Here is a 19801-nt window from a genome sequence, read left to right as displayed (position 1 = left end):
CAACCCCCTTCTGGTAAAACTACCAAAATCACGAATCGCTGCTCACCTTCACTCTTTCATTCCTCTCTTTTTCCCATCTTTGGAATAAACTCCTACACTCTCTTCAACCCCATTCCTCCCCCCAGGCCTTCAAAACAGCTGTTCACCACCACTTCTTATCTTCCCCCATCCAAAACCTCGATCTTTTCTACCCCCGTTAATCCACCCCAAACCCACCGCCTTCAAATTCCCTGCTTTACTTCCTGAACGTCCCTGTAATGTCCATCTTGTATACCCTGTGTTTCCCACCCCATCCCTCTCCCTTCCACAGATCTCCTTGTGATGTTTCTCACAGTTTTGTCCTTCCCTCTCCCGCCCCTCTTGTCTCATGCCTACCTTGCTCTGTGTTGTGTGTTAGCTCTCATACGAGCCTTGACAATGTCTACCAAATAAAATAAACTCCTTCCCATTCACAAAATGTTCGCCAAAAACCAGTGCATCCCGACAATGTACCTGCTGATTTTAGAGGGAGGGAGCAGCTTGATGGAACTCAACCAGGTGCACAGAGCAACAAGTGTAGTCTCGCTGAAAATGTGAAATGCTCAAGACTATCGGATTAAATTCGCAAACAAACATGAACACAGCAAGCCTGAAAAAGTATCCCCAACTCATCTTGCAAGAAATTTCAAAAAACAGGTGCAAATAGAAGAATACTGCACAGGAAAATGAAATTGCAACAAATACATTCCCCACAATTGCACAAAAAGGCAAAATAAATATATAATAAGAAATATCAACAAATACACACCAACAACTCGGAGAACAACAAAAGAGCAAGAAAATACAAAAAACAATTGGACCGAGTTGGGATCGACAAAGAAGGTGCATTGGAATGACTCGGAAGAGGTCAACTCAACTGGGACGGTGAATGGATCATCATAAATGCTCAAGATCAAGGTCACCACACCAATGGATTTTTAAAAGATGGTGGGAACCGTCATCAGAACAACTTTACATTCGATGACACGACTAAGTGTGCAAAGCGATTCATTGGCATATCTGCAAAAATTTAAACCACAGTTCCAGAAAACTCATGGAAACACGAACCAAGGGCATTCATTGAAAATAAGGACATTATGCTCACGAACGAACCGATGGTCCCATCGAGTGTGAACGTGGAGAACAAAGCCTTGTGACCAGTCATCGTTCTCATGAATAAAAAGACAGCTTTGCTGATTGAGATATCAGTACCCAATGATTTAATTTTTTTTTTTTTTGGCTTAAATGATGCAGAAATCAAGAAAATTACCAAATACCAGGACCTCAAAAATGAGATCAAGAGATTTTGGAAGCTGAAGATCTTTGAAATTGGCACCAGTGATAATTGGAGCAACAGGAATAATAATAATAATAATAATAATAATAATAATAAAGAAGAACCTCACTGAGATTTTGAAAACCATCCCGGGGAATATAACCGCAAACAAACTACAATTGGAGGCAGTCCGGGGTTCAGTGCCGATCCTGAAAAGAGCCCTCGGAACAAAACTCTGAAAACGACAAAGTTCAACATCTTGATGCATAAACTGTGATCCCTTACTGAAGCGGAGGTGGATACTTTGAGTCCTGGGAGAACTTGGGAGTTAATCCGTCTGCCTTCCATGATCTTGACCAGATGAGGGTAGTATTTGGACGACTGTATATGGTAAACCTACTTGTTTAAAAAACAGTGCTTTACTTGTCATTTTACCCTCCTTTTTCCCTTTTGGGCTGTGGGAAACAATTTGTTACAATTGTGGAGAAATTTTCTTTGTAGTATATTTCGAGCCAACCTCTAATGTCTGTGTTATGTTTTGTGTCTGGAAATTCCTTGTCATTTGCATTCTCTCTAACAGACAAGAAGCCAGCACACTGGTGGCAGACAAGTCATCAGGTTCAAAAGAGAGGTAACTTGAGATTAACTTGAGAGGTAACTTGTACACCGGTGACAACTTTGTAGTTTATGCATGGGTTCTCAAAAAGTTTCCAACAAGGCGAGATGTTTTTGGGGACACATCCTCTCGGAATACCAACTGCTTTAACATGGGTATGGATGATTTGGTGGTGGAGCTATCAGATTTGAGGAAATAAAATTCGGAGCCTGCGATTGCAATAGCCGAGATTGGCTTTGGAGCATATTGATTGGCTTTGGAGCAGCTTGTCAATCTCGAAATTAAGGAAATGTTGGACGGTGTCAGTTTTCTCTCTGCTATGTTGATGAGGTCACTGAATATAAAAATAAATAAACGAGTGTCTTTGGTTTGGAAGTTTTATAACTTGTATAGTAACCTTGGAAGCTTTTAGAACTATATGACGTGCTCTAATCCTGAACCTTGCGGTTCTTCGACGCGTCCAAAACATATCCTCGACGGTCTCAAAAATGCTAAGCATTTTGCCTCTGTGACGGCAGCTAAGCGTCGTTCACGGCAGTGATGACCATTGCAACAAAATAAATTTTCAGCAGCTTGCAACAATCCATTTCGCTTGTTTCTGCTTTAAGAGAGATGACTGTCAGCCTTTTATCGGTGGTCTTGGTTCGTATCCAGATCATGTCAGGATTGAGTAATTTAAAAGCATAAACTGGATGACAATCTGCAGTTTCCACTGAAAGCAATTGTGGCCACTTTGTCTGAAGATTTTTTTGTCCAATAGTTTGGCTTGGCTGATGTGATGGTCTTTCCAACTGAAGTCCGTGACGACCTATTCCTTGTCGATTGAGATTGGATGTTCCACTTCTGGTGAATTCCGTAAAATCTTGCCGTCTCCCAAGGATACCGTGGTGGTTGTAATTTATGGAAGATGTTTTCACTTTGAGGTTTGTTTATTTATTTTCCTTCCTTCCTCTTTCATACATTCGAAGCTCGGCTTATTTGGTGAAAATCTTTGAATCTGAACAAGGAAGACCTTTTCATTGGTGTCATCCCACCTTTGGGGCAATGTCTGGGATTTTGTTTAGAAATTGATGGTGTGGGGGATTTGTAGGGGGAGGAATCATTAATATTGTCATGGGTGGGTTGATCAGAATGTTTTGAACTGTGGATGTAAATAATGTGGTTGACTGATCAAATGACATTGCCGGTGTGCATCGCTGTTAAATATGGTATTGAGGGAGCCCTGGCTGACCCATCTTGTGTGCTGCACTCGCTAAATGCAGAATGGTGACTCATTCGCTACATGCAGAACGGTATCGTGGGGGAGAGAATAAAACCAAATGAACTAGAAATTTGGGGCGGAAAGTACATTCAAACCAACGTTGTGGATGCATATACACTGTGCATGTGGAGATGTATATTGTTTCGGTTGTGGGGGTAGATGGAAGAATTTTATAGGGAATATAGCATTGAGTGCAGTTGGTCCGTGGACGTGTAGGAGTCATCTCAATGCGAGTAAGTCGGGAACCTGTGAGCTTCAGTTTTGCATGTCACCGCATGAAGGGGTGGTGTCGTGTTAATTAGCTCGGGTTTAAGAATGTTTCCCCAGGATGTAATCGCCCCTCTGTGACTTGTCCTCTCTGTCTTTATAACCAAAACCATGAGGAGGAACAAGCAGGCATGTCGAGCAGGCAGAAGCCCCGCGTTCCTGGGTTTCATGTGAGCAGGCCACGCCCCAGAGGCAGAGGATTTTAAGTGTTATAAAGAGGAAGGTTGGGTGTGCATTGTGGGAGGCTTCTTTCCGACTGTATAAGATGAGAGATCGACAGCGCATACATGGGGTCAGTGTGAGGAACGCACGGGGCAGAGTTTATTCAGAAGAGAATCAGAGGCGGGAGTTCAGAGCTTGCGCATTTTTGGGGAGCCGTGATAAGAGCGGAGGCACGAGGCGCCTTTTGAGAGGAGAGGGGGAGAGAACGCACTTGAGAGGAGGAGGAGAGTTCAGGGTTAGTGCATGCACGAAGCAAGAGACTGGCCCTTTGGCTCTTGGTTGAGTCGTGAGAAATGGACCCGGAGCCTCGTGTATGTCACAGCGGGTCGGTGAGGACAATTGACTCATGAAGCAGCTACAAGTCTGAGCCTTGGTGTTGAGTGCCGCTTGCATTTGTCCTGCTATGAGAGATGTGACGGTGCCATTTGCGTGTCTGCACGTGTAAATAGAAGCGCCTCCAGTCCAAGTTCCACAAGGACCAGCTCAGGTCCAAGCTAAGTACAGAAGTGGTTGAAGGGAAGGGTTTTCTTTTTATTCCATGTTCCATTTGTGTGTATTGAGTCTGTGTGAGAGGTGCCTCGACTGCAGGATTTGTTTACTTTATCTGACCTAAGAAAACTGTTCGATGTCCTCAGGTCCATCCGTCTGTCTCTGTCTGTCCGTCCGTCAACAAATTTTATTTTTCTATCTCCTCCAAGACGTCTTGGCCGATTGAGTTCTAACTTGACACGATGACAGTACTAGTTGCTCTCTATAGATCATCTGAGCTCTTATGCATTTTCGCCTCGGGGTCAAGGTTTACAGGGTCATCAAGTGCAAAATGACCGATTGGTCGAATGGCCTCTAAGGAAGCATCGGACGGCTATAATGCATAATGGATTTCATAGGGATTATTAAGAAGATTTAATTCGCAAACTAGTTTCTCGTTACCTCTGTTGTCTGGCCCTGTTTATTGGGCAACACGAGGTCCGCTGACTTTAACATGGCTTCGCGCGGTTATTTTAAGTTCAATTTAAATTCTGTTTTCACTTTTCATAGTCACTAAGGTTGATCAACACTCGGATGCATCAAGTTTTCTGAAAATTGAATATTTATATCCTCAGTCTGTGTGGAATGCATTGCAGCAAGGAGTAGCTTCCATCCGTTTCCATGCCAAATAACGAGGCTGTCTTAAGTTCTCATTGATTTCTGTTTTCACTTTTGGGACCTTCTGGTGTCGCTACACGTTTAATGAAGATAATTTTCTTGCAAATCTGCTCAGAAACACACTTTTCATGAGGAAAATATATTGAATTCAAATAACCGTGAGACTCTGGAAGGGACACCACATGCTTTCATTTCTCTGCTTCACCTCATAACCTGTCTTCCTGAGGGACTGCTTATTTGTAGCGTCTGTGAGATTAATGTTTATATTTTATATGGTTTGGGGATATGCTCTACAAGTCTCTAAAATAATTCCTTTGAAAAACGGACGTTTTACGATTTTGTTAGGGCATTTCATCTGATTGCGAGCTGGCTGTCACATGACACCGCGCAGAGGTGCGTGATTGAGCTTCTCGGTGGCCTGAGGGTCCTTTTTACTTGGGATCCAGCTCTGTCCTGGATGCAGCTATTAAATGCACACATTTAGAGTATTTATTTCTCGGCTATAAACGCGGGTTTGAAAATTTTATAATGATGTTGGGAATGATTCCTAGCATATGGAGATTTTTGCTTCCTGCAGCCTCACGCGTTTATTTTAAATTCAATTTGACTTCTGTTTTCACTTTCCGTAGTCATTCGGGTTGATTAACACTCAGTTGCATCAGGTTTTGTATCCGAGCTGCCCGTCAAACCCGCTCGGATGTATTATTATCATTGCCTTTTGAATTATTGTCCTTTGTTAATATTTGTTTTGTGTTCATCAAATGTGTTCATTTTAAGAAACTGTATTCGTGTATTTGTCGTTGGTTCGAGGATAAACCCCCTGTGCATCCGTTTCATTCCCCCGTGCTCCTCTGCCCATCCGCCATTGTCCCACGCCCTTCCAGCGTGTGTTAAAAAATCTCCGAGGATCAACGTGACCACCTCTTATAAATAAGGAACCGCTCGGTCCGGGAGCTGTCGGTGTCAACCGCCCGTCACCACAACTTGGGGAGGGGGCTGTTAACGTGGTCCAGCCCCCCCTCCACGTGTGTGTGTGTGTGTGTGTGTGTGTGTGTGTGTGTGTGTGTGTGTGTGTGTGTGTGTGTGTGTGTGTGTGTGTGTGTGTGTGTGTGTGTGTGTGTGTGTGTGTGTGTGTGGTTCTGGAAACCACATCCTTCCAACACCAATGGCAGTCAACATACAGTGGTCCCCAGTCAGTTATTTCATTAATGTACGTTCAGATAGTGCCTTCCTTCTTGTCTCGTGGGTCGAACGGACAGTGCGTTGTGTAAATCTCTGAACCTCATTCCTATTCTTTTTTTCTCGATTCCTGAGGTAAATCCAAGCAAGGGGTCCTCGCGAGGCCGGCAAGCACTCCGTTCAGACATCCATCTGTAAAAACTACAGCCGCGCCTTTCGCGTAAGAATGCGTTCTCACAAAAGACCAAGGGCAGCAGTAGAAGCCAACAATAAACACCAGCGCTGCACGGAGCGCGAGCTCCACGGCGATGACCCCCCCCCCCCCCCCACCCACTGTTCAGGCGATCAGAGGCATAACCAACACAACAAATGCTAACATACAATATGCACGTGGCGCATTCTTTTTCAATCCACTTATATCTTTGCTCTTTCCTTTTCATGGTGCGGATCAGGGTTGGCACCGTGCGCCCACCGCCTTTGATAACCGCGAACACGATGCTCGATGACGGGCTGACCACGTGTACAATGACGGACCCACGTGCACTGTTCGGGGCATGCTCGATGGCAGGCGGACCCGCGCGCTAACCACGTGTACAATGGCGGACCCACGCACACTGTTTGGGGCATGCTCGATGGCGGGCGTACCCACGCGCTGACCATGTGTACAATGGCGGATCCACGCGCACTGCACGGGCCATGCTCGATGGCGGGCGGACCCGCGCGCTGACCACGTGTACAATGGCTGACTCGTGCGCAGCCCGTGATACTTCATCATTGTGCAGAACGGGGCAGCAATGACACACATCTTTGGTCGGGTCTGCGCATGGGGTTACAATAACATCTTACCGCCGGTCTTCGCTGACCAGGATGGCCACAAATGTCTCCCGCGGACAGCAGACATTCACCTGCACCCCCGCCTCGATGCAGCTACTACCAGGCAGAGGCATGCTGTGCGGCTGGATTGCTCAGGCCGCGTGGCACACCACGGAGCAGGCACATTGACCGTCGCCAGGGCACGGCACGGGGTTCGGTGCAAGGCGATTCATATCGTGGGGTTTGGAGCGAGACTATTCTGCAGCTTGGAACCATCTTGCCAGAAGTGGAGTGGAGCCACTTCCGGTCATCACAGCAGGGACGCGCAGTGGCCGGGGCCAATCAAAGTGCCTGATTCAGGTGATGACACCACTTTGGGGTGGCGCCCCCACCATGCACAGCAGAGCTTATAAAAGGCGGATCGCGAAGCCATCCCCCCCCCTCTCTCTCTCACGCTGGATCTCCAACTCACCTTCTCCACATGCCCTTCTTCACCGACCTGCTCGCTGATTCCGCCCTTTCTTCACCTCCTCGTCCACCTTCAAGGGAGAGAGAGGAGGGAGGGGAAGCTTGGAAGGGGGGAAGAGCGTGGAAGGGGGGTGGGGGGAGGTGGGGAGAGCTATGCCTCACTAAAGGTTGCTAAACCGTAGGGGGGAGGGATGAGTGAGACAGACGAGAAAAAAAAACAAAAGCAGAGATAAAGGTGAGGGGTGGAGGGTTGGGGTTCGTGAAGAGAATGATATGTAATGTTTAATCACGCACGCACGCACGCACGCACGCACGCGCACACACACACACACACACACATCTTGTGTCAGAACAGCTGTACACAACGTCACAGAGTTTATAATGTAATCTGCTGGCACATCTTCAAAAACTTTGATGTCCCAGTTCCAGAAAATTTGTGGGAACCTGCACCAAAAGTCATCACTGAAAACATGGAAGTACCGACCACTCATGTATGACCCCATGATCCCATCGAGCGTGAATATTGAAAACAAAGCATTGCAACCAGATATCATATTTTGGTACAAAAAAATTGAGAAGAAGTCTGCTTATTGAGGTGTTAATGCCAATGATTTTGGACGAAACGATGCAGAAATCAAGAAAATGACCAAACACCAAGAGCTCAAGAATGAAGTGAGAAGATCCTGGAAGCGGAGGAATACCAAAGCTGTACCAGTGACAGCTGGACCTACAGGAATGATAACAAAGAACCTCGCAGAGACATTAAACTTAGGGGCAATACCTCTGGGTGCTCACCTGGTAGTGGTTGGATAAGATAACCAGGCAACCACTGGTAGGCATGGATGACCCACAAATTATATAATGAAGAAGAAAGTAAATACCGATGGATTTTTATCTTGCCAAAACAAAGTTTTTGCAAGATATGTTACTCAGCTTGTATGTTTTTTTATTTTTTTATTTTTTTTTGTTTGTTTGTCTGTAATCACGTATAAAAAATTCTGCAGAGCACAGTTATCGGAAATTTTTGTAACTTCGCATATCAGAGGCCTATAGAGGTCCCTTTCAGTGCACAAAATTTTGAGGGTCAAGGTCACTTTGGCGCAAATCAGGGGTGTCGACGAAACCCTTATTTTTTGAGTAATTTTGATCAGATAGTCTTCAAACTTCATGGGAATATTGTTAATGGTCTAGCGCTCAGCTGATTAATTTTTGGTGGCGATTGGCCTTGACTTTCATGTTTTTTTTTTTTTGGTCTGTAATCACGTATAAATCACTCTGCAGAGCACAGTTATCAATGGAAATTTTTGTAACTTCGCATATCAGAGGCCTATAGAGGTCCCTTTCAGCGCATAAAATTTTGAAGGTCAAAGGTCAAGGTCACTTTGTCGCAAATCAGGGGAGTCGACGAAACCCTTATTTTTTGAGTAATTTTGATTGGATCGTCTTCAAACTTCATGGGAATACAGTTCATGGTCTGGCGCTCAGCTGATTAATTTTTGGTGGCGATTGGCCTCGACCTTCATGGTTAGCGCCTCAGGTCAAACATATTTGACCCCAAGGTCAAATTTTCAAGTTTTAGGAACCATATCGTGTAGTACCTCAAATTGAACACCTCGATGAGTGCTTTCTCGATATGTCAAGCTTGAGACATTATGACGTCATTTGGTGATGTTATGAGGCAAAAGCATATTTTTCATGGTTACTCTGTAGAACGATTCTCATCGGAATCTCTCGTAGGCAGATATTCCTCAAGGAGTCGCTCCTGGTGGATAGCAGCTCTGTTCACCTCAGTGTGACCTTCAAGAAGTCACACGTGGTCACCTTTTGGCAAGATACGGGTCACCCGCAGGGTGACATTGGTTTATTTTTTTCTTTTATTGCCATGAACAAGCCTTGGTACATCACGGGTGATAAAGGTTGTGGTCAAGTTTCATCGAAATTAGGTGTGTGGTTTCAGAAAAGAAAGCAAATACATATTTTGGGGGGTGGGCAACACCCTCCCCCTCCCGTAAAACCCCTTAGACCCCAATTTTTGTTAATGTCGTGAACAAACTTTAGTACATCATGGGTGATCAAGGTTGTGGTCGTTTCATCGGAATTTTGTGTGTAGTTTTGGAGAAGAAAGCAAATGCATATTTTGGGGGGCAATCCCCCTTAAATCCCCGTTGAGCAGATTTTTCTAATGTCATGAACAAACTTTGGTACGCCATGAGTGATGAAGGTTTTCGTGACGTTTCATCGGAATTATGTGTATCGTTTGAGAAGAAAACAAATACCTCTTTGGGGAGACAACTCACCTCCTGTAAACTCCCTCTGTGGACCCCTTCAGACCGTGTTTTTTGGTTCACGAAAAAGATAAGTGACCACTATATTCGTTATTGTTGTGTATCTGTCTGTCTGTCTGTCCCGAGTATAGCTCTGTGGGTTTTCGATCCGATCTTGATTAAATTTTGGTGGGAGGTTTATATCATGATGTCGTTGTTTTCCTGAAAATGGGCGTGGCTCCGCCCATAATGGGTGGAGCCACGCCCAAAAAATGTGTTTTTAGGGGGTAGCCGATTTCAATTTACATCTCCTCGGGGTTTTGTCGAATCTGGCGGGTTTCAGTATTTGGTTTGCCCAATGGCACCTGCATAGCCCCACGGAGCTCGTTTTTTTTTTATTTTTTTTATTTTTTTTATTTTTTTTTCATTTTCGGCTCAAGGTCACAAGGTCACGAACTTAGAAGATTGCGATTTTGACATAAAAAAATTTCTTCTCCGAGGGGTTTGTCGAATCTGGCAGGGGTTTCGGTATTTGGTTAGCCCAATGGCACCTGCATAGCCCCACGGAGCTCTTTTTTTTTTTTTTTTTCATATCAAGGTCACAAGGTCACGAACTTAGAAAATTGCGATTTTGACATAAAAATCCATCTTCTCCGAGGGGGTTGTCGAATCTGGCAGGAGTTTCGGTATTTGGTTAGCCCAATGGCACCTGCATAGCCCCACGGAGCTCGATTTTTCATTTTAGTCACAAGGTCATGAACTTAGAAAATTTCGAATTTTGACATAAAAAATCATACGACCGCCCAAACTTTGAGAGCTGGGATGACAATATTTTTTATGCATAATCTTGAGGTCATTCCCCACCTCAAGTCTTGAAACCATTTTTCTCTATCTCGAACACCTTGCCCGTGGCGCCCCCTACAAGTTTGTTTTTTTACGCTGATTTCATCAAAGTATGGATAATCATAGGAGTGTGAAATGCCATATAGCCTATATGACGTTATATTGTTCCTGGAATGTTCCAGAGGAAGTTTTGCACCAAAGGTCATAATCCTTGACCTTTGACCTTTAAAGTTCACAAAGGTCAAATTTTCAAAGTTGTGGGAATCAAACCGGGTTTTCGACCTTCTTCGACGAACTAACTCCATTAAGCAAGAGCACGTATCCCGTTTCCTTATTTTAATGTCCACAACATTGTTTTGGGACCTTTAAAGGTTATGCAAAGGTCAAATTTTTAAAGTTGTTGAACGAAACCGGGTTTTCGACATTTTGCAGCTCACAACATGTCACTTGTACCACATCATGTTGATCATTTTTATAACTTGGTCAAACATTATCACATTGTCTCATCCTTGACTTCTGAAACAATCTACATCGTCAAATACCGCTCGTGAACTATCGTCGTCTTCAGACTTGTTTTTATTTTTTTAATGCCATCACTGGTGATGAAGGTTGCCAAATTTCATTGAAATCGTATGTGTAGTTTCTGAGAAGAAGTTGCAAGTATTTGGGGACGGACGATGTGCCATCCCATAAGCTCCCCGGAACGACTTTACAGGTGAGCTAAAAACCTTCTCAAGGAAAATTATAACAAACAAACTACAGTTGGAAGCTGTGCGGGGCTCAACGGGCTCCTGAAGAGAGCACTTGGCACAAAACTTTGAGAACAGAAACTTCACAACTTGGTCCATGAATCGTGACCCCTTACCGAAATGAAGGTGGGTGATTTGAGCCTGTCCTTGGTTGACTCCATTCCACATTCTGAAACCCGCATATGTACACATATGCACAGCAATTTTTCGGGAATTGGCAGGTCGGAGTCGGTTTGATTACCGACTACAGTACGGACTTTATACAACCCAGAAACCTTGAGGAGCTTTCACCGAAAAACGTTACATTTATATCGACATTTCAGGGAGATGATCACAAACATTATTCTTTATAAACACAGATCACAAACACAGCTGCATGTCATGGGTGGAAAAAAATAATTGGCTCAATAATTTAGAAAATACGTTGATGCGGCAAACGACTCTGAAATCGAGCGTTATCAAATGTATTTTGCTCTGTAACTCGCAAAGAGAAACATTTAACCTATGTAAAGCAAATCCGAGAATCAAATGCTTTGGAAACGGGCGCAAGGACAAAGGAAAACCAGATAGAACCTCCATAAGATACGGGATGAAACTTTGCCACTCCGGCACCTGTAACAGGCACGGCATGTCCACACACCCATCGAGAGTCCATTCCGATCCAAATCTACCCATAGATTCCAGTGGAGTAAACAGACTACCTCTTTTGATTTGTAATGTCTCCTTTTAAAAACTAAAACCTAATGAGCTTTTCCAATAGTCTCATGGTGCTGTGCTATCTTAGTTTTACCTCCTGCCTCCAACCCTTCGTCCTTCCTCATGTCTGTTACTACCCCAGATCCGACTCCTTAGTCACATGCCCTAACATTGCCCCTTCTGGGCTCAACACCAACGGTTGTCCAACTGTCCAGGACAGGCAATTTTTTTTTATCTGAACAAGTGAAAAACCTCAAAAAACTCATCTGAAGGTACGGGTCAATTTCACTTCCTGGAAGTTTAATAAACTTGACATCTCTCCCTTGAATTTACTTTTTTTTTTCAATCCATCGGGAAGAGGACAGAGTCATGTTCTTTATCTCAGCACTTTGAGAATAATAGTCCGAGTGGGGGTACTGCTGATGTGAATCGACTGGTGTCGACCTAACAGTATAGTGAGTCGACATGCTTACTGAGGCAATACATTTGAAGGTGTCTGTTAATTCTGCAGTTCTGGTTGTCTGCCTGTTGTGGGTGTGTTGAAAATGTTTGTTCTTCTAAGAATATAGAAGTTATAAATATGGGAAGTGAAGCTTGTTTGTGAAATCGTTGTGGCAGTAATGCAGTTTTAAGCAATGAACAAACTTATTGACTGCAGCAGGATGGGCCTCATGCCCCTCGATAAGTAGCAGAGAACTATTTCCATGATTTTTCTTCTCTTATTTGTCGATCCGGTATCAGAATACATTCACTGTGCTTCTTAATTTGTAATCAGTTGAAGTTCCATTGTTCATGGTACCAAATATAATTTGATCATCCTTTGTGATGTTTTTGTGGCAGGGATTCACGGGACAATGAACGAATGAGGATGGAACGTGGACGCGAGCCAGACCTTCGTGGCTTACCGGCGAATGCCGGTGGTGGCGGTGGCGGCGGGGGTGGTGGTGGTGTATTTGGCTCACGTGATGCATCCCGCTCAATACTTGAACGTGGTGGTGGTGGGGGTGGTGGTGGTGGCAGCAGTGTTGGTGGCAGCGGAGGCATGCCGGTATGACACGCCACGTTTGTTGTTTGGGGCAAGCTGACATTTGGCATGGTCATGTGTATGTTGTTGCTCTGCAATACTTCTATTGTTTAAGATCTCTTAAATCATTCTTTCATTTGGATTTGCACTTGATCGTGTTCATTCCTGCATAATGGTTGTACCTGCGAATGACACGATGCAGTCCATCTCTGATTTTTTTTTTTTTTTTTTTTTTTTTTTTTAACATGCTGGTGGTTTTTCGTCTGCAGCCATCTCACTTTGGGGTTGAGCGACATTCGCTTGCAGACCGTGGTGCAAGGGAACCTTGGACTGGTGGTGGCCCACCTCAAGCAAACGCCTTTGGGCAAGACTTGCATCGTTCTGCAGGATTCTTATCCCAACAAATGCGGTGAGAAATTGTATTTTCAAGCACATTTTATTTTTCCTTCTTTTTACTCTTGGGGTTTGGGGAAAATGGTAAAGTCCCTAATTCCAAAACAGTAACTGTGACATCAGATTATCTTCACATGTTGAAGACTTACTTATGCAACCGCCGAGGGTCAGTAACCCCCGTGAATGACCATACTGTCTCCAAATTCACACTTTGTTCTTTTATTAATTTAAAGCGTTAATTTCCAAATTTGCAGTCGGGAGCATTTTTGTGAGGAGCATTTTCCTGGCATGCTTTGGGTGCAGTCATTCCCTCGTAAGGCAAGGTCAATGCCAAGCACCACTTCATAGTATTGTGAGTGATCATCTTCACCCCATGTTTCAACATTTCTTTCCTGCTGGGAGGGTTGTTTTCCAGGATGACAATGCCCTCATCCACAGAGCATATGTGTTCACCCAATGGTTTGAAGGGCATGACACTCATTTATCCATATGTCATGGCCTTCTTAGTCACTAGATCTGAACCCAGTCAAGCATTTATGGAATATTCTGGAATGATGCTTGAGACTTTTCCACCTGCATCAAACAGGTGTAAGTTGATTGACTCACTTGTGGAAGAATGGTGCCACATCACTCCTGCAGAATTCCAGACTCTCGTGGAGTCTATGCTTTGGCTCATACAGGCCTTACTGGCTGTACATGGTGGCCCAACACCCTATTAAGTGACTCTACATTGGCGTCTCCTTTCTAGATCATCTCTACCGAGATGACCTAATAAAGCCGGACCAAATGTACGTCCGTAAACAATTTTTATTTCCGATCTTGATGAAACTTAGTATGTGGGTAGAGGTCGATGAGTGTTGCACAACGATATAACTTTTGTCAGGGTCAGGGTCAAGGTCACGAGGTCACGTAAGTTATAAAAATCGCCATTTTCAAAACCTATCTCGTCCGCCATTCTTCAAGATATTCGGCAAATGTTTTTTGATTATGATTGTAAAAAATATTATCTTGTATCTAACCGGACAGATTTTTGAATTTCCGTCCCGTTTGGCCTCCACGTAACCTGGAAGATGGTCAAAAACACCTCCCGGTACAAAGAAAACTTTTTACTTCCGATCTTGATGAAATTTGGTATGTGGGTAGAGGTCGATGAGTGATGCCCAACGACATATTTTTTTCCTGGATTCGAGGTCAGGGTCAAGGTCACGAAAGTTGTGAAAGTCGCCATTTTCAAAACCTATCTTGTCTGTCATTTTAGGAGATATCTGGCAATGGTTCATCGATTATGATAGTAAAAAACATTATAGAGATGACTGTCACCCCCACATGGGTAATTTTTTTCTTTTTGGTTCTTGGGTGCCAGCAGTGACCACTATTTTCCTTGTGTCTGTCTGTCTGTCTGTGACTCTCTCCAAAGCATAGCTCCGTGCGTGACGTTTGATGTGATCTTGATGAAACCTGGACACAAGCTAGATATCATGGTCTCGTATCTTTTTGTATGAGGGGCGAGCCACGCCCACTTTAACTTTTTATTTATTTTTTTCTCACAATTTCATTTCCTCAAAACTGTGCGTAATGTCCATAAGTTCAACATATTAAAAAATCCGATTTGATTTGGTCAATTTTGACAGAAGAGATAGGTTTTTACGGAATGGCTTCCTCAAAAGCTTCCACTAACTCAATTGTACCTATCGTGGCATTGTTCAATAATGCCCGCGAACCATCGTCGCCTCCCGGTTGTTCACTACCTATACGTAGACACATACACACGCCCATTAAAATACCGGATTCAAATCTGAACAAAGGGGCAAATGGGTGTGGACTCTGCTCAAGCTGATCAAGGCAATGAGGAGACTATTTTTCTCTATTATCCTCTCATGAGCCACAAAATGGAGAAATGTTTGATCTGATGTAGTTTCATCTCGCCTTGTGCATGGACTCTGCTTTTAAGCCCTTCGGGACCATCACCTTGCCACCGTGTGATTGTCCTCTCATTCGTCGCCTGCTTTCTGTGGGCAGCACCATCTTTTGGGCTGTCTCACCCTACGGGGAAGCCACTCGTAAAAGGAGTCCACCAGGACTCTCTGCGACTTCCTGCACCACCATGGCCGACAATCTTCTGGGCCAAACGGCCCTTATGTTGTCCATTTAAAGCAGTTGGCGATACGTGTGCCTTGGTGCCCACAAGTCTAACACCTGGCCTTGCCTGCACTAAAGATTTTACACAATACAACGTTACCATATTCTGCTCGAGTTACAGGAACTGCCCTCATCAGTGCACATATTACATACCACGTAGCTCTGACAGGTCCCAAATGCAGGCATAAATCTAACCTATTTCACATTCTAGCTTGGAATGCCCCCCCCCCCCACCCAGCCTTTCCACTTGTACATGCATAAATTAGTGTGTGCCATGACTCTTGGTGGAGTCGATCAAGAGAGAGCAATGGACCATTAGTGCCTTGACTTTGTATTTAACAAAAGAGGGGAGTCGTGGGGCAGATAACAGCAATTTTTGAGAGGAATCGTGCAAATGATGATACAAGCATCAGATTTGGCACATTTGTTCTCCAGGGGATTCTAAGCAAATCTGCCTGATTGGCCATTTGAAAATCCAAATTTCGAAAAATTTGAAGAAGAAAAAATTCAAAAAAGTCAAGATCACGAATCATTGTTGGATGCTGGCTGAGATTGGTGAATGTTTCAGAAACATCATCAAAGATGTTCCAAGTCTGCCATGCAGTTTTCTTCCCTTTACCACGGAAGGCAGACGCGACGTCTCATCCAGTGAACGCATGGAAGTATGGGATCCCTCTTGCTTTCTCAGGCCCTATTGCAGAAACTATCTCATGGATTGGAATTCATCGCGCCTTGGCTCCTTGGCCAAAGGCAATCCACATGTTCTCAAGACCTAGTTCCTGTAAGGATGGCAGTACAGATATTGCTATGACTAGTACGTCCGTGTCATTAGCCTTAATGATAATGGACTTGCTACCATCCGTCGTTGCATCCCTGGTGTGTACAAATATTGGAGTGTCAGCTTCTTCATGACAACATGGAGAGACAGCATCCAGTGACTTCCTTGTGTTGCTAATGGCATCTTCTCCTTTTGTGACAATGACTGTGCTTATCGTCTGTGCTTCACACATCTTTTCCGCAAGGAAGTGAAACAGCTCAGTCTTGTTTCTGTCATTTCGAAGAAAGCTTCTCCAGTTACTGGGGGTCTTACTGGTTCCTGTCACTCTTCTTCTGATTCCTTGCCCCCTTTTCGACCTTGCCTCAGACTTCAGACTACTTCTTGTACACATCAAACACTACGTCCACCTTCTCGTACTTGGCACCACAGGATTCCACCTTTGGGATGATGTCTTCTTTAGCATAGTCATCAAATATCTTTGAAGTGCGTGGAGGTAGGGCATTGATAAGTGCTGAGCCATCAATGATGACTGCATCTCCCCTTGGTTCTCTGTCTGGGATGTTCACAAGAATTTCAGCCAGCTGTGACTTCAAATTTTTTTTGAAGTTTTTTTTCCCCCCCCCCCCCCCTTCAAAATTTTCAAAATTTGGATTTTCAAATGGCCAATCGGGCAGATTTGATCAGAAAGCCCTGCAGAACAGAAATGCCAAATTTGATGCTTGTATCATAATTTGCACGATTTTTCTACTCTCTACTACACTTAACTAGAGGCAGGGGGCAGCAATGATAAAGTATTCATTTTAGTTTTGCTTTTTATGTGTGTGCGGTTCCCCCTGGCATGTTAACTTTTTTTCTCTGCAACCATTTGTCCAATCGATGTAAAACTTCAGAAGGACTCCCCTTGGGTAATATTTCATTTACAACTGACAACAGGTCACATGATTCGGTATGCCAGCCATAAGGAGAACATTTGGATATGTTCGAAACTGTTGAACGAAAAAAAAAAATTTTGAAACTTGGCATGTCTCAACTCCCCATGGGGTATATTGGGTGATAATGATAAGGTCATCGATGAAGTAGTATTCCAGCCAAAATTGGTTGAATTGAAATCCTTGTCCAAAAAAATCTGAAACCTAACATCTATCTGATCTACGACCCAATGTGATGCCATCTGTTACGTGGTCTGGTCGGTCATATTTATTTATTTTTTTGTATACCTTGTCGAGGCTCGTACGAGAGCTAACACACAACGCGCATCGGGGTGGGGGGGGGGTATGAGACAAGAGCGCCACAGGGGGAAGGACAAAACAATGAGGAACAGCGACATTAGGAGGTCTGTGGAAGGGGCGGGGAACACTGCGTACGCAAGATGGACATTACAGGGACTTTCAGGAAGGAAAGCAGGGAATTTGAAGGAGGTGGGTTAGGGGTGGATTAACGGGGGTAGAAAAGATGGAGGACGATAAGAAAGATGAAGGACAAAACAGCCGTTTTGAAGGCCTGGAGGGAAGAATGGGATTGAACAGTGAGGGAGGTTATTCCAAAAGTGGGAAAAAAGAGGAATGAAAGCGAAGGTTAGCAGTGATTCGTGATTTTGGTCGTTTTACCAGAAGTGAGTTGTTGGTGGATCTTGAGCGCCTTGCGGAAATATGGTGGGGACAAATCACAGACAAAGCGGGGAGGAGGGGAAGACCGGAGAGGAGACTGTGGAAGACAGAAAGACCACTGACTTGCCTGCAATGAGAGAGTGAGAAGCCCAAAGACTCAGCTTCATCGCGGTCGATACCAATGATCCGAAATGCCTTTGTTTCCACAGCGTGAAGCCGAGAAAGGTAAGAGGTCGGAGCACCAGCCCCGAGGGGAGAGCAGTACTCCATCAGGCTGTGGACGAAAGCTTTGTATGTGGTCAGGAGCTCAAATGGGCCGAGAAAGGACTTTGCACGACGAAGGATTCCGAGTCGGCGACTGGCTTTGGAGGCGAGGTTGGAAATGTGGCTTTCCCAGGAAAGATCATGGCAGATAGCATTACCCAGAAAGTTGAAAGAAGACTTCTTCCAGAGGATTGTTGAGAAAGTGGATGGGGGGGGGGTGAGTTCCAAACGGTCCTTTCGGAGAGACATAATGAGGGTGTGAGTTTTGTCAGGATTGAAAGACATTTTCCACGTTTTGGACCAGTATATGATTTTAGACATGTTCCACATGTTGGTCCAGTTTGTGATATTGGATTGAAAATAGCATTTTAAAAAATCTCCTCCAGATCCACTTGACAGATAATGCGAAACTTCATTCATGTGATCGATCGGCCATGGGGAATATACTTTGGAAAAAAAAAATCCTTTTCACCTTCATTGACACAATTTAGCCTTAATGTGCACAATCGTGGCTGTTAAATATCCTAATAATAAAGTTCCGGATAATGACAATGTGTATGACACAACAGGGTGCATGGGCCATAACATATAGTCTGTTCTGTCAACGGTGATATTTTTGTTCAGAATGAGCACGCGAGGTGAGGCGACACACTTGGTGTGCCGTTGTAGTTCTGAATTGGTTTTTATTTCTCTTTTCTTGCATGGAATTGTTTGTGGGGTACACCCTGTGGTGCCTTCATGTGTGCACCCATGCCAAAGTGAACCATAAGATTCTGTTTGCAGGTCATGTACTTTTGTAGACCTGTGTAAGACAGATGGAACATTGAGCACTTGGATTTCGGTCCTTTTAATGAAGATCCCAAATATGTTACTCGCGCCTATATTATTCTCGATTCCATTGTATAAATGAGATGCTGGTGAATGATGATGCAGTGACAGAGTTTTAAATGGGACAGCTTTGAATGTTAGGCCTTTATTGATTCCTTTATTTCTTCCAACAGCCACGGCAGTGGGTACCCATCTGGTGCTGCACAACAGCCCTCCGTGCAGGCGATCAGTCGAACGGTACAGATGTTGGCTGCGGGTGCTTTGCCTCCCTCCGGGGGGTTCTCTGTGCCTGCTCGTCTCTTTGCCTCCAATGCAGACATGCGCTTCGATCCACGTAACACACGTCGCTACTGAGCGTCCCAACCAAGCACCGATCTTTTGGAAGCAAATATGTGCCGCCCTCAACACGTCCCTCGCTCTCCGAAATATACAAAACCTTGTTATCGGTGCTTTGTTTCATGGTTGCTCTTCTTTTTTTTTCTTTTTCTCTCCACTGTATTTTATATTTGATTTTATCGATTTCACGTTTCAACATGAACCGACCTGTTTGAATAAACAAACTTAAACTACTTGCTGATTGTTAAATTATTCTTTCAACCCCTCTTTTGTTTTGTTGGGGTTCACGACAGTCGAGTGTTTCCTGTTCCGTTGAGTCCTCATTTCTGACCTCATTCAATCTGACACCTGTTATTGTGATTAGATACTTTCATTCCCTTATTTTTCATTCATTTTGCCACTTCTGAGCAAGTGGATGGGGTTTGTGGTGTGTAGTGTGTCTTGCAGGATGGATGGATTTTTTTTTAAACAGTTGGCCGAATGTAAACCAACCGCCACAAACCACAATGTACATTGAATAATTTGGATTCACTTTGCTGAATATGTGAAGAAATTCAGACTTGGGTAATCAGTATCGTACCTTCGGGGTTTTAAAAAAAATTATTTTTATTTTA

At 44.1% G+C, this 19801-nt stretch overlaps 1 protein-coding gene across 6 annotated transcripts in view; it reads left to right on the top strand.

Annotated features, from left to right (window-relative positions):
• The window catches only part of SLTM (SAFB like transcription modulator), a 156222-nt gene extending 136802 nt beyond the window's left edge, over positions 1-19420 (top strand). For 5 of the 6 annotated variants that reach the window (XM_085875349.1, XM_085875348.1, XM_085875345.1 and 2 more), the window contains 4 exons: positions 1875-1925; positions 12659-12866; positions 13112-13251; positions 19025-19420. In XM_085875349.1, the coding sequence (XP_085731475.1) occupies positions 1875-1925; positions 12659-12866; positions 13112-13251; positions 19025-19205 (580 nt within the window). In that variant the 3' untranslated portion in view covers positions 19206-19420. The remainder of the gene's footprint in view (positions 1-1874; positions 1926-12658; positions 12867-13111; positions 13252-19024) is intronic. The other variant, XM_085875347.1, reaches the window with a different exon arrangement.
• Positions 19421-19801: the final 381 nt, after the last annotated feature.

The sequence above is a fragment of the Eptatretus burgeri genome, chromosome 3 (assembly GCF_056783735.1).
Source record: "Eptatretus burgeri isolate ZD-2024b chromosome 3, Ebu_testis_v1, whole genome shotgun sequence".
Taxonomy (NCBI): Eukaryota; Metazoa; Chordata; class Myxini; order Myxiniformes; family Myxinidae; genus Eptatretus; species Eptatretus burgeri.
The sequence above is the reverse complement of the archived record's forward strand: the minus strand, read 5'-3'. Positions and strand labels throughout refer to the sequence as shown.